General features: G+C 33.9%; 1 protein-coding gene and 2 long non-coding RNA genes across 5 annotated transcripts; 2 read left to right on the forward strand and 1 right to left on the reverse strand.

Moving 5' to 3' along the window:
• Positions 1-1048: 1048 nt before the first annotated feature.
• LOC116173495 (gastrula zinc finger protein XlCGF57.1-like) lies at positions 1049-21298 on the reverse strand. The gene is made up of 5 exons (XM_031491001.1): positions 20957-21298; positions 20252-20909; positions 1843-2028; positions 1481-1795; positions 1049-1422 (listed from the first exon to the last, which is right to left on the reverse strand). Exons 1-5 carry the CDS (start codon positions 21197-21199, stop codon positions 1079-1081), a joined length of 1746 nt encoding a protein of 581 aa, XP_031346861.1. The 5' UTR covers positions 21200-21298; the 3' UTR covers positions 1049-1078.
• LOC116173514 lies at positions 5876-7642 on the forward strand. The gene is made up of 3 exons (XR_004145952.1): positions 5876-6474; positions 7363-7465; positions 7518-7642. It is a non-coding gene; the product is annotated as an uncharacterized LOC116173514 (long non-coding RNA).
• Positions 18240-19991, forward strand: LOC116173505. 3 transcript variants are annotated; one of them, XR_004145949.1, is made up of 3 exons: positions 18240-19450; positions 19496-19658; positions 19712-19991. It is a non-coding gene; the product is annotated as an uncharacterized LOC116173505 (long non-coding RNA). The 3 variants fall into 3 exon arrangements; XR_004145951.1 differs by having other exon boundaries at positions 18240-19091; positions 19257-19658; XR_004145950.1 differs by having other exon boundaries at positions 18240-18810; positions 18862-19658.
• Positions 21299-21395: the final 97 nt, after the last annotated feature.

Raw genomic sequence — 21395 nt, forward strand, 5'->3', positions numbered from 1 at the left:
ACAAGTATTCATGGGGAAATCGATTATCGCTCTAGCAAAACATATTTTAAATACAGGAAATGTTAATAAGAGTGTCCCTTGATTTCTCGTCTTGCCAAGAGCTGCGATCCGCACGAGACCAGCAGGTAACAGATACACTGAGCAATCGGACTGTATTAGGTAGGTACCTACTCCAAAGAAACGGTTGAACAGAACCACTCGTACACAGAAAGTAACAGATACAGAGACTAGCAAAGATGTGCCACAATAACCGACATTTGCTGATTTTGTAACTAAAAAAATCAAAAACACTTTCTCATGCCACTGCCGTATATTAATGGTAATTAGTAGTGGGTTGTGAAATAGTTACTATGGTTTTCATGTTCAATAAGAAATAAATCTGTCATATATAAAAAGAGGTGTATGTCTCGTGTTCTTTCCAATTAGAAGAATATATATTAGCCACTGAGCTCTACAAGACAGCGTTGTGAGATTTTCATTATATACAACATTTGTTTCAGAGAAATCATGAACTTAATTTTTATATGGCTCATAAAAAGGTATATACTGTATCGAGTAACATTTTTTATTATAAATTCGTGTACGACACACAAAAAAAAACAAAAGTTGGACGGACACTGTTCGTTTCAACAGAATGGTGCACCCGCGCACAACGCTGTAATTGTGCTAGAACATGTATCAAGACAAATTTCCTGAAAATGGAAAATTCCTCCAATAGGCACTGTCGCATTATTAGGGCGCTAAGCGCGAGCGCACCATACTGTTTCCAAAATTTAAAAAAAAATGTCAAAAGTCAAAACTAACTGTAATGACATAATTGCAGATATTTGCGGGCAATATAAATACATAGGATAAAAAAATGTACAGCGTTATGATGACCAATTTAATAATGCAGGAGTCTACGTTGAAAATTAGGGTAACGTCCTGTAAGTTCTGAATCAATCACACAAAGGGTTTTTAGTTTCTGGAAAAACTAAGTATTTATTATATTTCGAATCAGAAAAAATATATGGACATGGTGTACCTATGTAAACAATCAATAATAAACTAGTAGCTACAAAGATTTATTTACATAAACTTAATCTGTATGCTTCCATACAATATGCTTTTTAAGTGTGCTGCTATCATAAAAACCTTTGCCACAAGTAGTACAATGAAATGGTGTGTCTCCAGTGTGTCGTCTAACATGAACGGTTAGATTTCCATTTAACGCAAACGCCTTCCCACAGTATTGGCAAACATACTTTTTTTCTCCAGTGTGAGTAAACATATGACTTGTAAGCTGCTGTTGTTGAATGAAAGACCGAAGGCAAATCTTACAGACGTATGGTCTCTTACCAATGTGGATCTTTTTATGCTGATATAAAGTTGTTGGGTTCTTAAACGTTTTACTGCAATATTCACACGTGTATGGCCTTTCTCCTGCAAAACAAATAATATAAGCCGAACAAATTCTATTGATCTAATTGTCTAGTCATACCGCTGTGATGTATCAAATGCTGCTTTACTTTCGCCTTAGTTGGAAAGAACTTATGACATTCATGACATTGGTAAGGTTTTTCTATATGATCCAATAAGTGTTCCTCTAAGTCGTCCTTATTCGTAAACATGTCAAAGCAAAATGCACAATTCAGTGACATCGAATTGAAGGTTGACATACGCACTTTGTGTAAAAACATATGGACATTGTAACTAAAGGGAAGTCGAAAAGTTAAACCGCAAATGTCACATTTCAACTGTTCCTGTGCCGTGTGTATTTTGAAATGTTGAACTAACGACTTCGGATTACTAAAAACTGAAAAAAGCCAGTAGCCAAATGCATTGATTCATATTTTGCTTTACCTTTTAAGCAATTGTTACACTTATGTATTTGACCATCTTTAACTGTGTTTGAATGAAATCTTTGTTCGTGCTTCCTGTAAGTTTGCAGCAGCACAAAAGATTGGCCGCAATACTCACATATGTATTGCGGTGTTCCTCCACTGTGACTTAGACTATGCGTTTCTAAAGCAGTATTTTCCTGAAACCCTACAATGAAAGCAATATATTGTTGTTACATATTCACTGTGTTCAAAATAAGGATGTTATGAGGATCTCTGAAACCATAGAAGCTACGACGATGCTCAAATTAGAGAAAAGATGCGCAATTAAACAGTTATTATCAGGCTTTAAAAACATCCAGAAAATTCCGATTCCTTCCTAAGATATGCCAGAAATACCGAAATGTACCGAAATCGATTTTTTATTTTTTTCTGATGTTATTTGAACAGAAACCTAACAAATACTTTCTCAGTGAGTTGAGAGATTTTCAATTACACGTTTCGTTTTGGAGAAACCATCATCAACTTAATTTTTTTATATGACCAGTAAAAACGTACATAGGTACTGTGTTAAGTAGCATTTTTTATTAAGAATACAACAAGATACGACGCATAGAAAAAAACCAGAACCGTGTAAGAATACCTAACAAATTTCTTAGAAAAAAAAATGCTACTCAATATAGTATGTAGTTTTTTACGTGCCATAAAAAAAATAAAGTTGATGATGGTTTCTCCGAAACAAAACGTGTTATTGAAAAAGTGGCAACGAGAAAGTATTTTTTATTTTTTTGTGTCTGTTCAAATAACATCAGAAAAAAATAACAACGAAATTGGCAAATTTCGGTTTTTCTGTAATATCTTTAGAAGTAATCGGAATGTTCTGGTTAAAGCATGATAATAACCATTTCATTGCGCATCTATCCTTTATTTCTTTGAGGATAGTCATATCTTCTATGGTTTCGGAGATCCCCATGACAGTGTATATTATACGGAGTGGCGGAAAAGTATGGAATCAGCGAGCTACAGCCTTAACCATTCGTTATATTGAAAAAAGTGTGAGATGAAAGTTGTTTGATATTATATTATGCTTGTTTTGACGTACATGGATATTTTTTCGAATGACCTCATTTCAAGTTATGTCATGTTGAGCATATTTTTTAAATTGAACACCCTGTATTTTTTAAGTTTTTTATGATCTTCTAGACGAGGTGCTTCAAAATGGTATAGGGTTTTAACGCTCTGAAGTTCTCAGATTTCAAGATATTTTAGTTTTAATTTAATTAAATCAAAACATTGAGAAATGCGTATGTAAAACATAACTTGAAATTACGTGATTCGAAAAAATATCAGTGTACGTCAAAACATGCACAATATAATATCAAACAACTTTCATCTCACACTTTTTTCAATATAACGAATGGTTGAGGCTGTAGCTCGCTGATTCCATACTTTTCCGCCACTTTGTATAAATAATATGCGATCAAAAATGAGTTGCTGTCAAGTCACCTTTGGAATTTTTGTTTAGATGGGATCTCGTACTTAACTTGCACTTCCAAAGGCAACTCGACAGCAACTCATTTTTGATCGCCCGTTATGTATTATATTACATAGTAAATGTTACCATAACTATCTTTTAAACCACTGAAATCAACCATGATTGTTTTTTGCATTAAACATTTTATATACAGAGTGTCTTAGGTAGGAGGTACCTATGTCGTCGCCAATAATTTTTTTAAATGGATTACTCTGTATATTGGGGCAATTATATGACACATTCTAGAGTCTAACTAAAGGTATAGAAACAGAGGTGCTATTTTGTAGTTTATGTAAACGATGACTATTTCGTATGCTATGGCTAAACGTAATGGTGCCCAAACTTAAAAGTGTAGTTTGATCCTACTCCTTTGATACCTAACCATTTCCTCATTCGAAAGACAATGTCCGCTGTATCAGAACCGAGCCTAGAAGGTATTCCAATCAACCGATTCAGCCAGTATCAATTTCTACAATCGCTAACTCAACTTGGCAGAAACAGTACATTAACCAATGACAAACCTGGCAGAAATGGAAGACAAGAAATGAAGACGTCAAAATAAGTGATTTTGTCATCGTAAGAGACGAAAACTCTTATTCATTCAAGTGGCCTCTTACACGCGTAGTGGATATACATAAAGGAAGCGAGTGAAATTATACAAAAATAAGTGTCTTGACATTGTAAATAAACAAATATTGCATAATTAGGAATAATCAATGTATTTAAATCTTGATTGTACCTTTGTTTTAAACACTAATTAGTTAATTCGATGGCAGCGGAATGTTGAAGCATATTGAAAACGGGTCCAAATTGCGGAACCAGTTTTTGTAAATTTTGTAAATAAGTTTTTATTTTTAATGTAGGCACTTTTTAATTTTTGAAACACTTAACGATCAAATGTCCTTTTGTTTTCTACGGCTCGACTCGACCGCCATTCATTTTTGATCGCTCGTTATTTATTTTTATATATTCTATGTTTGCTTGTGTACCTCAATATCATAGTTTTTGTAAGTAGCAAGTTTGCTACCCTGTAATCGATTAAAAATATTTTTTAACGCGCCAAAAAACGTACATGAGACTGTTCTGCATTAACCCAACGATAAGCTTTACCCACTTTGTGGATTATGTTAATAAAAAAAACCTGTTGGTCTTTTTATATTTTATGGTGTATAGGAAGCAAAAAAACTTGGGTGGACATTCCCACTTCCCAGTATGACGTAATTCAAAATGGCCGCCGTTTTCCATTACCATTCTGTCTGCGTGGGCTTTTTAGCGAAAATGGTAGAAGTTATAGAAACAGGTTTCTTATCTATAACTCTGTTTATTACCAATTTTTTGACAACTCCAACCCTTAGTCCAGAAGCATTACATTTTCATTATTCTACTATAAAGACAGCAGTTTTTGATGTTTTTCTTATTTTTCTAATTGCATATTATGAAATAAGTAGGGTCACTATATCAGTTATCCGACCAATGCCAGTTTTCGACTACCTACTTTTAAACGAAATATAGATTTTTAACCTAACATTATGCAAATGAGTTATGTTACGAAAAAGCTACAAGTGTAAAATATATTCTAACACTAAATTATAAGACTTGTACGGCTTGTGTTACAGGCCCTAGGTCTGTATGCTTGAAGTCAGCTTCACAACGCAAATGTAAAGATCCAGTAGGTCGAATGACGTGATAGAAGCGTGCGAACCGTGCTTAACTTAACTTCCACAAACAGGAAGTGATGAAATATTTTTTGCGATTTATGTCTGGTATTACTCTATTTTGTCTATGAAAAATAGATTTAAATAGACTTTTTTGCATAGGTATCAAATTATCAGACTTTTTTTCGTCAAAAATTATACCCTAGTAGCACCAAATATTGAATATACATATATTTTACATTTATTCAATGTAATATGTTGAGTAAATATGTATTTATAAAGTACAAGCAATATTTAATAAATATTTGAAAAACAATATTTATTTAGTAATATTTTTTATTCGTTTATAAAATAAAATTTTTAAACTCAAATAGCAATAAAAAATTGCTATTATTAGTCGTATCTATATAATGTATACAGTGTGTAAAAGCGATGGGATATACAAGAGGATATTATTTTTTTAAATATTGATTTATGAAAAAAATTTATTCTTCATAATATTTTTTGCTTGCTTTGAAAGTACCAATAACGTTTCGATTGTTTGTGGTTTGATAGCAATACTCTATCTTAATTATAATGTAGAATGATAACTTTCAATAAAAAAAATTAATTTCATTATTTTTCCAGATTTCTATAAATAAATTTTAGATTATCGAAACGTTATTAGTACTTTCAAAGCAAGCAAAAAATATCATGAAGAATAAATTTTTTTCATACATCAATATTCAAAAAAAAATTCCCTTTTGTATACCCCATCGCTTTACACACTGTATAAACTTATGCGGGTGTGCCCATACACGTCAGTTTTGTTTAAAAAAAGTATTTTATTTCTAATATAAATATATTCATTTATTTATAAAATATTGTCAAGAATATATTTATCTTGTAATATATATCGGTTATTTAGTAAATATTTCCAAATACGGTGTACGGAGCGCACGAGCAGTTAGACAATTACCCATTGCCGCGCCAAACCATCCTCATAACCTCATTTTTGCAGCGTTTATTTTTTGTAGGTTTAAAATTCGTATACAAAATTTTAGTTAATCCTATTGTGAAATATCAAAATACTGACCGAGTTTTAAGTGTGTGTGTGTTTATAAAGTACGAGTGCTTATACATCGGAGAAGGTAAGTTCGTATTTCTGTTCATGTGCCCACATTGTGAAATTATAATTTAAAGATCATGTCTTATTCTCATCGCGTTCGACATAATAAAAAGTACCGTTACATTCAAAAGCAGCTACTTAAAGGTTCCACCGAGCCGAGGGTTCCACTGCACCTGTAGAAAGTGATAAAGACGTAGCCATTGCCGAGACCATTGCTTTATCGAGGAATTCTGAATGGGAGGATGAATGTGCCTCAACCTATAACCTTGACATGCCATCAAGTAGCTAATACTTTACCGTTGCCAACAAGTGGGCATACTACGCCAACCTCTACACAACCAAACAATATTAACACTGGTAGGCATTGCCATTATATTGTCTGTAACCATAATTCAAGACGTAAAATATTAAAATTAGATAATAGATGCCAAATTATTGAAACAACATATTTTAGACCTTTTACGTTCTATATTGAAGAACCAGGTGGAGATCAAGTTTGAAATAAATGAAATCCAAAAACGACTGGATGTATATTAACAGTATATTAAGTACCAAGAGATTAAAAAGAGTTTTTGTTCTCGAAAGAATAGTTTAAATTCTTGAGGGAACAAAAACCAGTTTAATCCAATGTTACTTATGTACTATTTTTTCCAATACCGAACGATCTAAATTCATTTCAAAATGAGTATGATTTTTTATTATAAAAAAATATCAAAAAGTAAGGTCGAATATTTACCAATCTGTCATGATGACAAGGGATTAAAATGTTTTTAATCCCTAGGGATTAAATTTACGTTGATGCACAAAAATTAGGGATTAAAAAACACTAGTCGGTATTGGAAAAAATATTTTATTTTCTCTGTAGAGATCCTTCTTTCCTGTTAGCAGAAATGCAATTAACAATTGGTTTTATGGGTATATATCAAATAAATCAATGTTTATCAAGTGAAAGCTATCACCTCCATGTATCACTAAAACATTAAAGAATTGAACGAATTCATTTACCTGTTTGCAAATTGGAGAGATATGCTAGTAGTGAAAAATAATACCATTGAATAAGGCCTTATTCAATAGTAAACATACTCCATGGCATTCAAGCGTTCTAAACATCGCTTCCTTATTTCCGGGGAGAATTTCTTTTGACAAAATACTGTTAATTTCCACTTTTTAAAATCTTGATTTTAAATCATTCTATTTTAATTTAATAGCATTATACTTTTGTAAGCTGTAATCATTAAATTTTAGACGGTACTAGAAAGAGACATGCTAATGCAACAGAGCAAGAAATCAAGAAGACTGTATCATTATATTTGGCACAAAGTAAAAGTCGTATAAAAATGAAGGAAAGGTAAAAATTAAATATAGTCTTTGTATATTAATTAATTACGCTTTTGTTTCAGCATTTTCAAATCCAATGATGTTTCTGCGGTGGAAGATTTGTGAATAATTTAATTTTTAATCAAATTAATCGAGAATGTGCCATAAAATATAATAGTATTTACTTTGTAAATATCGTTAATCAAGTACATATATATAAATTTACTTAATATTTTGTGTAATATTTTACTAGTATTTCATATATATTTATCCAGTGGAAAAAAAATATATAGAGTAAATATTATAACAAAATATTTAATATGAGTAGTAACAATATATTGTAATAATATTTACTAGGAATATATGTTCAATATAAAATTATATATTTACTCTATATATAACAAAATATTTAAAATATATAAACAAAACTCTTTTTTAATATATTTCTGAAATATTCAATTTAAAATATTTTGCAAATATTTCGTGCTACTAGGGTATGGAAAGTGGATTTCTAAAAGATCGTGTGACGGTAGCTGAACCACTACACCGTTTGTTGGACAAGACTAGTACGTGGAAGTGGACAAATCGCGAAAGAGACGCATTTGAAGCTGTTAAACATTTATTCGTGACTCATCCAGTTTCAGCGTTGGTTGTGTGTTAGGACATCGTTTTGAAAACGGTCAAATCGCCCCTATTGCGTTTCACTCGAAAACTTTGTAGAAAACGCAACGTGCATACGCGCCGCGCAGCTCGACCGCCAAGCTTTGTCGTTAATTCTCAAGAGTTAAAAAATTCAACAATTATCTCTATCGCCGATATTTCGAGCTTCAGACGGACCATAAGTCCTTATTGGGAATTTTAAGCAAAGATATACCCGTTTCGGAGGTATTTTCGCCGCGAATGTTACGTTGGACTCTTTTAGTAACTATAATTTTGATTTAGTGTTACGTCCCTGGAAAGAAACTTAGGAGCGCAGACGGAACCGCTGTGACGGCGGAAGATATTGAAAAATTAACAAAGAAAGGCAGGGTGTTGTTGCAAGTTCTAAATTTAGTGCAAAGAGGATAGCCAGATAAAGAAACAGCCGTTTTATGCAATATTACCTACAAGTTTTGCATTCGTCACACCTGGGGATCGTGAAAAGGCGCAAGGCCGTAGTTGCAGCTAGTTTACTCCTTGAAGAAGCGTGAGAATTTCACTAGATGCGCATAGCTAGCGAATGGGAAAGCATTAGGAAAGAAAATGATAACTTCTACGCGCGACGACTGCCTTAAAACAACTTGATAAATTTTATTATTACACACTCTTACTACTGAGTACATTAACTAATCAGTAAACGAGGGAATTCTGCCCATTTTATATCAATTATTAATAACCATTTCCAATTATATTGGCATTCGGATTTGTCATAATTGTTATTTTAATAATCGCGCAAAGGTTAATAATACTTTCAACGTAATGATGAAATCCCCACCAGTATCCGCCACCATTTTCATGTTTCTTCGAGGAATAAACAAGCTGTACGTATGGTGGCCGAATGTAGACATAGACATTGAAAAAGTTGTGAACCAGTGTGCAACATGTCCACATCTTCCTGCTAAGGCCCCAATTCATCCGTGGGAATATTCAAGGAGTCCCTGGAATCGTTTACATGTCGACTTTTTCGGGCCAATACAAGGTCAGCAATTTTTCATTGTTGTAGACTCATACACAAAATGGTTAGAAGTTAAATGTGTAAAAACAACGTCATCCGGTTGCGCGATTCCAGTTTTATGTGAACTATTTGCTACACATGTGACATGGTATGACGTACCCAGAGGCGTAAGAACGAAAATTGGGGGGACGGGGGGCAAAATAACTTTTGCCATGCGAATGGGCGGAGCAAATCGCCGAATCTCGAATCGGCCTTTCGGTGTTGGATAATTCCATAATGACCATAATTAATAATTATGATTAGCAAATAAACAAATTGAAATTCATACTATGCACAGTGAAAATTAGCCGAGGGGTCACCCACTGCTGTCAATACGTGTACATAGTTATGTCAATACTTGCCAATACGTTAGAATACCTGCCAATACTTGAGAATACCAATCAATACCCGACAATACACGTGAACACATGTCAATACTTGACAATACATTTAAATACTTGGCAATGCATGTAAATAACTACCAGAAAATGTCACTATTGTGATTTTTTTTCAATCTATTTTTATGCGCAACACACCCCGCGCTTTACCGAGAGCGTACGAAGTTGGAAGCGCCTAGTCAAAAGACTGACATGCTGAATCACACCTCGTGGAAGTGTAAAAGTGAAGTGTTTTATGTATAAAAATTATAATGGATGAAGGCGTGGAGGGACGAGTAAGTAGTAGTGTTTCGATTTTATGTTTAATAATCTTCTATCCTTCCAGAGCACGAGTTTAAATTTCCACTTGAAGAAAGCAGACGATTAGGAAATTTAAAAGAAAATGTCATTTCTAGTGATGTACCGAACATAGCCGAAATACAACAAATTTTAAAGAAAGCCGAGAAAGATGCCACAAACACATGCATATTACAACTAGGCATGACTGGGATTGAAAGCACTTGTTTTAATAACATTGATTTGAACACCATTGCAGAAAAACAATTATCTGTTAGTAGAATAAATTGCAATGGAACGGAGTTACTACGCACATCAACAGAAATGGAACACAATGCAATTGAATCGGAGGACGAATATGAACGTTTAATGGAAAATGACATCACTATTTTAAAAAATTTTAAAGATTTAAACTTAAAAGAGTACAAGACTGCCAATCAGGATAAGAAATCAGTTAATAAAGCGTTTTTAAATATCATTATTAATGAAGAAAAACAGATGACGGTTGGAAAATCTTGGTTATTTTCGGAGAAAAAACATCTGTCCAGTGATACAAGAATTCGTGTACGAGGTATGTCATCAAATAACGTGAATTTTCATAGAGAGAAGCGAGGAATACAACATCGCCAAAAGCCATCACTACAACAAGAGGCAGCAACAGAAACAGAATCCGAAATAGAAACGTCCACAGAAACGTCCGAGAGTAATATAGAATTAGATAGTACCTTCGACAGTACTGAAGTGCTTTCTATATCTAATAAAACTGAAGATGAGAACTGCGATAGCCAATCAGATATCTGTACCATTAACCTGGAAATGGAAAAATATTATAGTGTTTATTATGATGAGACTTGGTATATAGGTCGCATAATACAAAAGAAAGAGACCAGTTGTACCATCAAATTTTTGAAAGAAGAATTAGACAAATTCATGTGGCCTAGTGCAGATGACATAAAAATTGTTAATAGTGAATACATTTTTTATGGACCTATTGCTTTGGAAGGCATCGGGCCATTTTCCATAAAACGGCACGATTTGATCTTAATAAAAAAAGAATATAAAGAGCTGAAAAAGAAAATGCAAGGGAAATGATTTATTTGGTATTAAATTTTTTTTATGAATTGTTATTTTGTTTAGTATCATTTAAAAAACATATTGTATCGTGTTTTTTGAATAAACGCATTTGTGAATCAGCAATTCTAATGTTTTTTTATCTTTTTGTTTTATTTTAATATTACAAACGACTACAAAATGTATCTGATTAAAATGAATTTTGAATAATTTAAATTGCATCTATAATTACAGTCATATCACATCTGGGAATACATGCCAATACCTGGGAGTACTTATCAATATCTGACAATACTTGGCAATATTCGAGAATACTTGTCAATATCTGAAAATCCGGTCAATACTTGGGAATACATGTCAATTCTCCGGAATACACGGTTTTGTCAATACATGTACAAAATGTTTGCTAGTGGTTGACCCCTCGAAATTAGCACAAAATACGCTTATTTTGAAGACAACCAAGGTAATTGTGGTTCGGTAATAAAGCCAATGCCTACTAACTCAGCTCAATGGGTTCAATTAGAGTTGATAACCGGGCGCCAGGTCCTATCCCCAATGGTATATGCCTCCAGCGGATCAATAGAGGTGATATAGCCACGAATTACCTGTACTAATACTCAACAGTAATAATGAAGTACCCAAGTTCAATGTTAAATAAACGAAAATTATATTTATTGTAACAACAAAATAAAACAAACTCTATGTAAGATGGATTATTGTTAAATAAACTGAATATTGGTTTTAAGATGGACGGAGGTAATAAGGTAGAAACGGAGGATGTAATTTGTAAATAATGCAAGGCCTTCTACAGTTGCAATAAAATCAGCAAGAAATAATATACATAAATATTGACAACTTACCCTGTTGGCCGGACGATAGCTAGAAGATAGCTAGTGGTGAATGAAATATTAGGGGTTGTACAACCAAAGCGCTTTGTTTGCTACCGCCGTATGTGTTTATTCGATGAATACAGCAGCCCTCCGTACTGTCAACTGGCAAGTAGCGTTTAGTCTTACCGCCCAAAAATTACGGTAAGTAAAATGGATAAATATGAAGCTACCTAACTGTAGAAACGACCTAATTGCTAAAATTAAGATGGTTATAATGACCGATGGACGAATAATTAACGGATTGGATGGATCACAGGTGAGTATAGATAATCTCTTGCTTCTTTTGTATGTAGTTTGATATCAACAGGTATTGGTATGCAGATATGAGCCCAGGGTCAGCAACAACAACAACCACAAGGGCTGATTTACGCGACGCTGCTATCCAGTGTGGTGATAAGGAGTTGAACAATAACTTGATTAGTGACTTCCTTAGGTATTTAATTTGACGTTTCAATTTGCTTCAAGATTATGACTTTAAATAAATAGGCTAAAATTTTAGAATTACGATAATTAAGAAATCTGATTAGTTCTTACCCTGATAGTCGACCTCTTTTCCCTCTGAGCATTAAATCCCACTACTGTGGTTGCTAATTATGAGTACTAATTATCTAACTAATTGTTTCTAAATTAATTAGCTGTACTAATGAAATGCGGAAAATCTGGCCTAATAGTTGCCTTTTAATTACAGGTACCGCAAATCACGTTGCTCTCGGAAAGTACAGGTGTAAAATGAACGAGATATCAGTTTACGCCAAATACGAAATTTTATGTTATCAATTATTCTCCAACATTTTGATTTCTAAACTCCTAAGTGTATATGCAACCTATTCTACATGATTCTTCTCAAACCCAACCGTTATAAAAGTAAAAAGTAATAATACACTATCACGAAAAAATTCCATTCAATTCAATTTCAAGCATCACTATTAATAATTTTCAACAATTTACTTTTTCGCATATCCTCAGTACTGTCAGTAAATAGCCTTATGAACAGTACAAATTTTGTATTTGTAAAATATTAATTTTGGCGAAGAGCAGGCAGATTCAAATTTACTCCGGGTTCGAAAATTAAGAAAATAATTAAAAAAATATTAATTTTACATATAACTTTAAAAACAATACAACTGAATGATGGAGGGGGGAGGGGGGGGGGCAAAATACCATCTTTGCTCCCCCATTATAAACTATAGGAAGGGCAAGAAACGCCAGGTTTTTAAGTCAGTCTGCACCGCACCGCCACAACGTGAGTATGTCACGAGCGTCTGGCTCCCAACCTGCTTATACAGGGTGGTGACTTGCGTAACGCATCATAGGGATTTCAATGTAAAATTCATAACATGCGATTATTGGCTCCCCAAATTATTTTATAGCAAATATGTATTAAGGTTTTTTGTAGGAAAAAAATTTTTACGTCAATCAACCCTATTAGTTTTCAATTTTTTGCATAATAAAGACGGAAAATTGGAAAATAAAACCCGCATCTTTTTCAATAATCGGTGATGCCATGGAATTTTATAATACAAAAACTACACCAATATCCGTCATGCCATGGAATGTCTGCTATAAAACAAATCAAATTCTATCGAAAAGTATTATATTTAGAACAGCGAATTCAACATAAAGAAAGACCAAATTACTAAAAACGGTTTCCTAATATAACAATTTACAATAAATGTTCGAATAAGTCACCATTAACTGCAAGACAGTAACCAAGTCGATCATAAAATCCATTTCGAATTGCTGCTAATTGATAACTGGATATCTTTTTGTTTTAGAAAATTCCATGGCATCGCAGATTATTGAAAAAGATGGGGGTTTTATTTTCCAATTTTCCGTCTTTATTATGCAAAAAATTGGAAACTAATAGGGTTGATTGACGTAAAAAATTTTTTCCTACAAAAAACCTTAATACATTTTTGCTCTAAAATAATTTGGGGAGCCAATAATCGCATGTTATGAATTTTACATTGAAATCCCTATGATGCGTTACGCAAGTCACCACCCTGTATGATATAAGCATATATCATTGTTGTAACACAATATCAATAAACACATACATACTTATAAGCAGTAATCTTGTTTACATATCTAACAATAACTCTTACCATTTTCGCTAAAACGCCCACGCAAACGGGGGTATGAAATGTCCACCCAAAGAACCACACGTATACATTTATTTTAATTTTCCCGGTATTTTTACTATTTTTACATTTAATCTTATTTTTATTTAGTGAAGTAGTGTTTATTGCGTATAGGACCGTATTTTAACAACTGTAATAATGACCGATGCAGATGCAAGTCAAACTAAATTGCATAAGTATGCAATTTTGAAATTTTTAACCTCGGTCATCTTAATACTAGATTTCTCTTATTGCAAACTATAAACAGTTTCGTTATGTACAAACAAGGTAGTAAACGACAACTTGCCAGAATTATAAAAAAAAATGTAAAGGCTACAGTTAGATTAGCCGAAGTGAACAACATTTCTGATCTTACCTTTATTTAATAGTACGATTTAATGAGATTTTAGTTTGCATGCCTCTTTTTCAAAAGCTAAAGATTTAACTAGCGAGCAAAAAGCTTATGTATCTGCTCTGATCGTGAACGTCAGTGCGTCGTTTAATTAAGCAATTGAAGTCAAATGAGCCTCTCGAATCTACTCGGAAGGGCAAATGTGGACGAAGGTTCAGAAGGGCAACCCAGAGCGCTATAAAAAAGAAACTGGATGAAGCAGGAGTCGATGTTGCTCTCCGTACAGTGCGCCGAAACCTGTATGACATGGGTTTCAAATTTCGAAGACCTGTAAGGAAACCAAGACTGACTTCAGCCATGGTCAAAAAGCGTTATGAGTGAGCTTGTGCTCACAAGCGTTTAACTGTTGAAGATTGGCGTATAGTAAGGAGATTCAAATCAATTTAATTTTTGTTTTAATGACTTTTTTTGCTTAATTACTTGCTTTAGTGACGAATCGTCGTTCCACATCTTGGATGACAAGTCACAGTTTGTAAGATGTCGCGCAGGCAAAAAATACAACAGTGACTGTGTTGTGAAGACTGTTAAGCATCCTTTATCAGTTATGGTATGGTCAGTCATTAGGGGGAAAGGAATGGGACGCCTTTATGTTGTGGAAGGGACCATGCAGCAAGATCAATACAAGAAAGTGCTGCAGACAAGGCTCCTTCTTCAGATGCAGGAGTGGTTTGGGGATGGCCCAAAAGTTTTTATGCAGGATGGAGCACCTTGCCACACTGCAAAATCGATAAAAAAATACTCAGAAGAGGAAAAATAACAGTTTTGCCTTGGCCAGGAAACTCCCCCGACATGAATCCCATTGAAAACGTTTGGGAGTGTTTAAAAAGGCTAATAGCCAAAGATGGCATCACCACAAAGGTGCAGTTGATTAGCAGAATCATTCATCATTGGAACCACAATGAAAAATTAAAGGAAATCACTCTAAACTGCATTGAAACGAGGCCTACGATACTTACAGGCCGGAGCGCTCGAAAAAGTCACGTGACGTTAGGAGTCATATGAAATACATTACGGCTTATGGAAAATCCGTGCGCGGCTCCACTATTTATTTTTTTACTCCGGATCCGTTCAACATAGAGACACGAAATTTCAATGAGAGCTTGTCAATAGTACACACAATCAAATTATGGTGTTCGTTAATTTTTAATATCACTAAAAATAATTAATTTTTAGGTTTAAAGTATTGAAGATAAAACGATGTTAGTAAATCCGCGTTTTTCTATCTTTACATCATCATATTTCTTTTTCTAGGAACTATATCATCATAATCCTTTCGGTGTCTTAAACTAGAATGATATTCGCCTCCAATTATGCGTATATGATGCCTAATCTGATATTAGTATAGTTTTAAAAGGCCCTACAAAATCGAGCATTTATTATCCGCGCAGAGAAAAATTCAACATGCGAGAAACTTTTTTGTTAATGCTATAATTGTATCACATATATCGAATGAATTGTGACCAAAGGACACAAAAATGTTCTTCAGAAGGAATTTTTAAGAAATGGTCTCTTGTTTCCTTTTTTTTCAGCAGCTGAAGTAAATAGCGCGATTTCAAGAATAAGTGAACGCGCAAAGGAATTATTATGTTTCAAATAATTGTTAGTAATCCATTTTCAAATTGTGTTAATGCATAGTGAATGTAAATATACGCGGCATAGACGAATTCATTTTTTAATAATACCACAACCTTCATAGGCGAAGAACTGTGATACAATGAATTAGCCTAATTGACTCTCCGTGTCTTTTTTTGATACGGATACTTTGTGCTGTCTGGAGTTACGTAGCTGTTGCACCGTATCATATCAAGGATACGATACGAGGATACGCAACAAGTCTGGACCGGCCTGAAACGTGTACAGTCATAATATAATACCATGTGAACGACAGATGGTGCGCAGTAGGCTAAACGCGCTGTCTCACTCGCATTCACGTCAACAGTTGTCGCCTAGCGCTCTCACCTATAGCAGACTTTCAACGTGTCTGGCAAGATGTAGAAACCATTAAAACTGTCCGGCTATGGAGGTAACATCTTTCTATAGGTCCCCAAGTAACATTTAAAGTTCAGCTTTTATACTATAACGAAAGTACAATCATAATTTTTTAATGTTTAGGGGTGTCTGGCAGGGGGTTGCAACTATACTAAGTGTCCGGCAATGGATGACGTAATTTCTAATGTTAATACGAAGAAAATATAGAAAATGTGAGCTTTATACTTTAACAAATTTGATGTAACATTTTATACACCTTTACTACCTGTTATCTGCGTAAGTAACCACAACTCAAATTCTATACTCGCTGATCGTTCTTACCTGTGTTAGAGGCACCCACAGAAAAACTTTTAGCTTTTATAAAATGACGAAGGTCTGGCCGTCGTGGGCTCTTACCCTATAAGTGAAAGGATTGAGAATGAAACCCAAAAGAAATTAAAACAGAAGTGTAAGAAAACCCAACCTTCACCAAAGAAAAAAGTCAAAACCAAAAAGTACAGCACCAGCGATACAGATTCGAGTGAAGAAAATCTGAGTGATCCGCAATATATAGACACAGAGGATGATCTAGATCCAGAAGATTTTGAAGATGATCTGAATACAGAAAATTCTGAAGACACGCATCACGAAAATTTTGAAAATCTACGTCCCGAAAATGTTGACGGTCAAATTCCTGAAAATTTTGAAGATATGCATCCAGAAAATACATCACTTGACGAGGGTCAATTGGAGGAAACAAATAATGACGATAAAGAATGTAATTCACACAGTGAAGGGGGAATGAATATTAAAAAGAACTCGAAAAAATGGAATTTGAGATTGGAAGATTTTATAGTGATCAGATTTGACCGAAAGGACACTGGCATCAAGTGCTATATTGGAAAGATCTTGGAAATTGAACATGAAAAAGATACCCTTTATTGCAGTTTCATGAGGTTAAAAAGGCACAACAATGGATCACATTCATATGTTTTTCCAGACAACGAAGATTTATCCATCGTAGAGAAAAATCAGATTGTTCAAGTTTTAGACACGCCCCCAATCCGACGTGGGCATTATTATTTTAAAGACATTTTTCAATAATTTCTACTTCTAGTGTTTTTTTGATTTTTTTATCGATTGCACTTTTATTTTGACTTCATTTAACTCTAATTTTGATGTCTATGTAGTTCACAAAGTTTAATAAAGTTTTCCTTAATATTCTCCCCTAATTCTTCTTGTTACATGTTTCCACACATTGTACCTACACTGTACTCTTATCAAGTGTTAAACAGCGATTATATATTTAAAAAAAAATATATAAAAAATTTTAAAGCAAACCTCATGTGATGAAGATTATATTACACTTGCCCCGTCAATTTATACATATGCGTAAATGAGTCTAATAAGCCGTGGTTGCACTTTCCCACTTTGGCTGGGAAAGTGCAATCAGTCACAGGCCAAAATAAAAAAAATTATAACATACTTCTGTTTTGTGTTGTAAAGGAAATATGAGCCAAGTCAGTTAAACAACCTTACAAGGAATCAATATTAACTAAAAATCATTTTTTTAATCTTAAAACTGCACATGTTATACTTAATTGAAGTTGAACTATTAAAAAACATGGTCGCACTTACCCCACTTTACCTTATAAAAATATTAATAGGCTTAAGTTAAATTTTCCCCAACACAATTACGATACAAGGACAAAAATAAAGAATTTGGCGTATAATTTAAAAATACGGAAAAAAGTTGGTCAATCTTACTTCTTGTATTATACTCAAAAGCTATATAATTACCTATTAATCTACACAAATTTGTCTTTCCCTTTAACAATTTCATATCATGCGTTTATCAAATTTATTAAAGAACTTCTCCACAATAATTTCTCCCATCTTGAATGACAGATTTATTTATTTTAACGGATACTCTACCCTAACTCTTTGTTTTTTATCACTCTCAACTTGTGATCGGTTCAAAAAGCGTTTTCTACGTACACCTTGGGGTGTAGTGACAACAAGTTTTTAACTTAGTCGTTACACCTAAGGACGCTACAAATGATATTTTATAGTTATTTTCATTTTGGACATTTTTTTACATTTACATTTATACATAGGTTATAGGTTTCTGTTACAACAAGAATGTAAATAAATGGTTATTATTATTATTATTACTTGTACTAACTAGTAACTGCCAACTTAAGAGATGAGTTACCAAAAAAAAACGACTATAATAACTGTCTTTGTACAACTGTTTTCCAAAATCATCATTGTGACACCGAAATAGAAAAAAAATTAAAATTTGTTGGGTGGGCCTAATAATTTGGCCAAGGACTGTATGTGATTGTAGAGTTTCCTGAGGAGGAAAATGAAGATGGAAATGTTCCCATGGATATCATTTCCGAAAGATGGCTATTTAAAGATAATAATGTGTTACTGGCCGCCATATAAATCTGATCTGTTAAAAACCAAGGCAGTCATGAGTCACCAGGATTTCGATAAAAGTAAAGCTGGATCTTGCCTTGTAAACGTAAAATACAATTATTAAGTACAAGTACCTACTTGTAAATTTGTGTTACTGATTCATATTTTCTTACAGCGGAATACTCAAAGGCAAAATCAAAAATGGGTAGATTACTACAAGAACAGCAAGATCTCTCCCAAACAGAAGAGGAAGTTTCGGTAAATGTTGACAGAAAAAAAAACAATTCGAACTCTTCCTGACTTCGAAACAAAAGAGATGTCATCAGATGATGAAGGTTTAGTGCCAGCACCTTCAACATTACAAAAAAAAAGCAAGTTACATCTACTGTGCCAACTACACCTAAGGTAAGTGTGCAAGAGCGAGATATGGCAGCAAGTACGAGCTACAATGCATGCACCTGCAAATGTTGCATAGAAAATAAAAGTGGGTATACTGATAGCTTTTTATTTCCTACTCTTTAATGCAATGTGTATTTATGTTATATATTTTCCACGAACATATATTTCTAGTAATGATGCGGAATCTGCTGCAAAAATTTGAGAAGCTGTCAAGCGACGTAAAAGCAGTTTTAAACAACCCTCAAAGAAATTACGTGGCTGATGACACTCAAATAGACCAGATGGCATTTACCACTGCCGATAATGAACAAGACTTGCAACACCTGGAGAACGTGTTATCTGACAATGAGTATCTACTAAAAGCAGTATGTATTATTACTGTATTAGGTATTACTTTAATTTTTTCTTAGTGTGGCACTCTCCGAATGCTTGGTGGAAAAGATATCACCGAGACCACACGTCGAGTGTTGGCAAAAATGGTTTCCACTACCCTGGCAATGAAATGTAACTGAGCTGACCATCATGAAAAAATTGCATTTTCTACATATACAAATATTTTAAAGTTGATACTTGGTGCGTATATTTAATCCATTAAATAATAGTAATATTAATTCAAATTATTCTAGCAACAGTGCGAAAAAATCCACATTCGCGGGAAGCCACCCAAATAGAGGTGGAAAACAAAATCGTGGCTGCGGACGGCTGGAGATAGAGATGATGGAAGAAGTAAGAGGGGGAAAGCAGAATAAATTTTCCAATACACTTTTTTAAATATTTGAAAAAAGTTAAGGAATAAATTATATGCAGTGTACATTTTGTTTATTCTAAACGATCTTGAAATGTCATTTAGATGAATAATAAATGCTGACAATTAAACGGCTATGGCCAATGGTAGGCACACGGTGTATTATCCGCTGTTAACCCGAGTGTTGGCCACCATGATGGCAATTAAGTGGCCCTTAATTGGTGTTCTGAATACTGACAGTTGGCCTACCTAGGGCCACTGAGATATAAAAATTCTGGCTAAACGTTGTTCACAGCTGTTGGCCCAATGTTTAACCAAAGTAAAAATGTTTGTTGGGTAGTGGTTATTGTAAAAATTTACGTCAAAGTCAATTAATAAAAAAAGGGATTATATTTACCCAGATTGACCCTACTTAAATTACCTTCTCCGCATATGTCACACAAATACATGTGCAGTACTTCGGGTACATGAGTCTTCAAGTGCTTTTCCAAATCTTCAGACGTCTTGAAGACAATTAAGCAATACACACAAATATTGCTTTCCTCGCTGTGTGTACACACATGAAATTTCAGTTTGCCCCCAACTTTTTCACCACAGTGTATACATATCGATTGCCGTATAAAATGACTACGTACGTGCGAATAAAATTCGACATAGTTTTCAAAGATGCGATTACAAATTCTACAGTCGTAAGGCGAGCCAAGGTCTGTTAACCACCACTTTTCAGAAGTATCGTACAATTGCAAATTTTGATCTTGCGTTGACAAATACTCGACCTCGACCTTGTCAATACATGTTGTTTCGGCAGACTGATCACCATCAATTTCGTTTTGCAGATTCTCTTTTTTCTCGGTTTTCACGCTGTAGTTGTGATCAAAAGATACGGATGAAAAACTGTCATCTGTTAGCGAAAGCGATGATGATATATCATCTTTGGAATTTACAGTAGTAACCTCAGTTTCGGTTTTACTCAAAATGTATTCACTATTTAACATCGTGTGTTTAAAGTTGCAAGCTTGAAGGGTACTTAAAGCACACTGGGAACAAATTGCGCTTGGTAACGTATCGTCTTGTTGCAACTGAAAGAAGCCGATAAAAGATAAATTAACTAACTGCAACTACTTACCATGACACCAAAACAATCGTCAATGACTTTAAAAATTGAGGTTGATGAAAAATATTCGTTAATTCCGTATAAGGAGTATAAATTTTCTTCCTCCTGAACTTCCAAACACACCCTACAAGTCTTATCAACATCTAACGCCATGCAATCCTTTGTTTCAACTTTAACAGGTGAATTTTCATGGATAACTATTTCCTTTTCGTTATTAACTACCAGTTTTTCATTTTCCTCGATCATTTCAAACATTTTTCCCGAATAACCTTTTTCAAACTTCTGATACACAAAATTCACAGATTAATACGTACCACAGATCAATCATACGATTGACAGAGGTAGACAAAGAAAAGAACGTGAACGGTTGGTATCTTGTATATATATGTTGGTATCAAAGTGGTATCAAGTTAACGGCAAGTTTTCGGTTAAATTTTATATACAAGGAATA

This window comes from Photinus pyralis, unplaced genomic scaffold, assembly GCF_008802855.1.
Source record: "Photinus pyralis isolate 1611_PpyrPB1 unplaced genomic scaffold, Ppyr1.3 Ppyr1.4_LG1, whole genome shotgun sequence".
Taxonomy (NCBI): Eukaryota; Metazoa; Arthropoda; class Insecta; order Coleoptera; family Lampyridae; genus Photinus; species Photinus pyralis.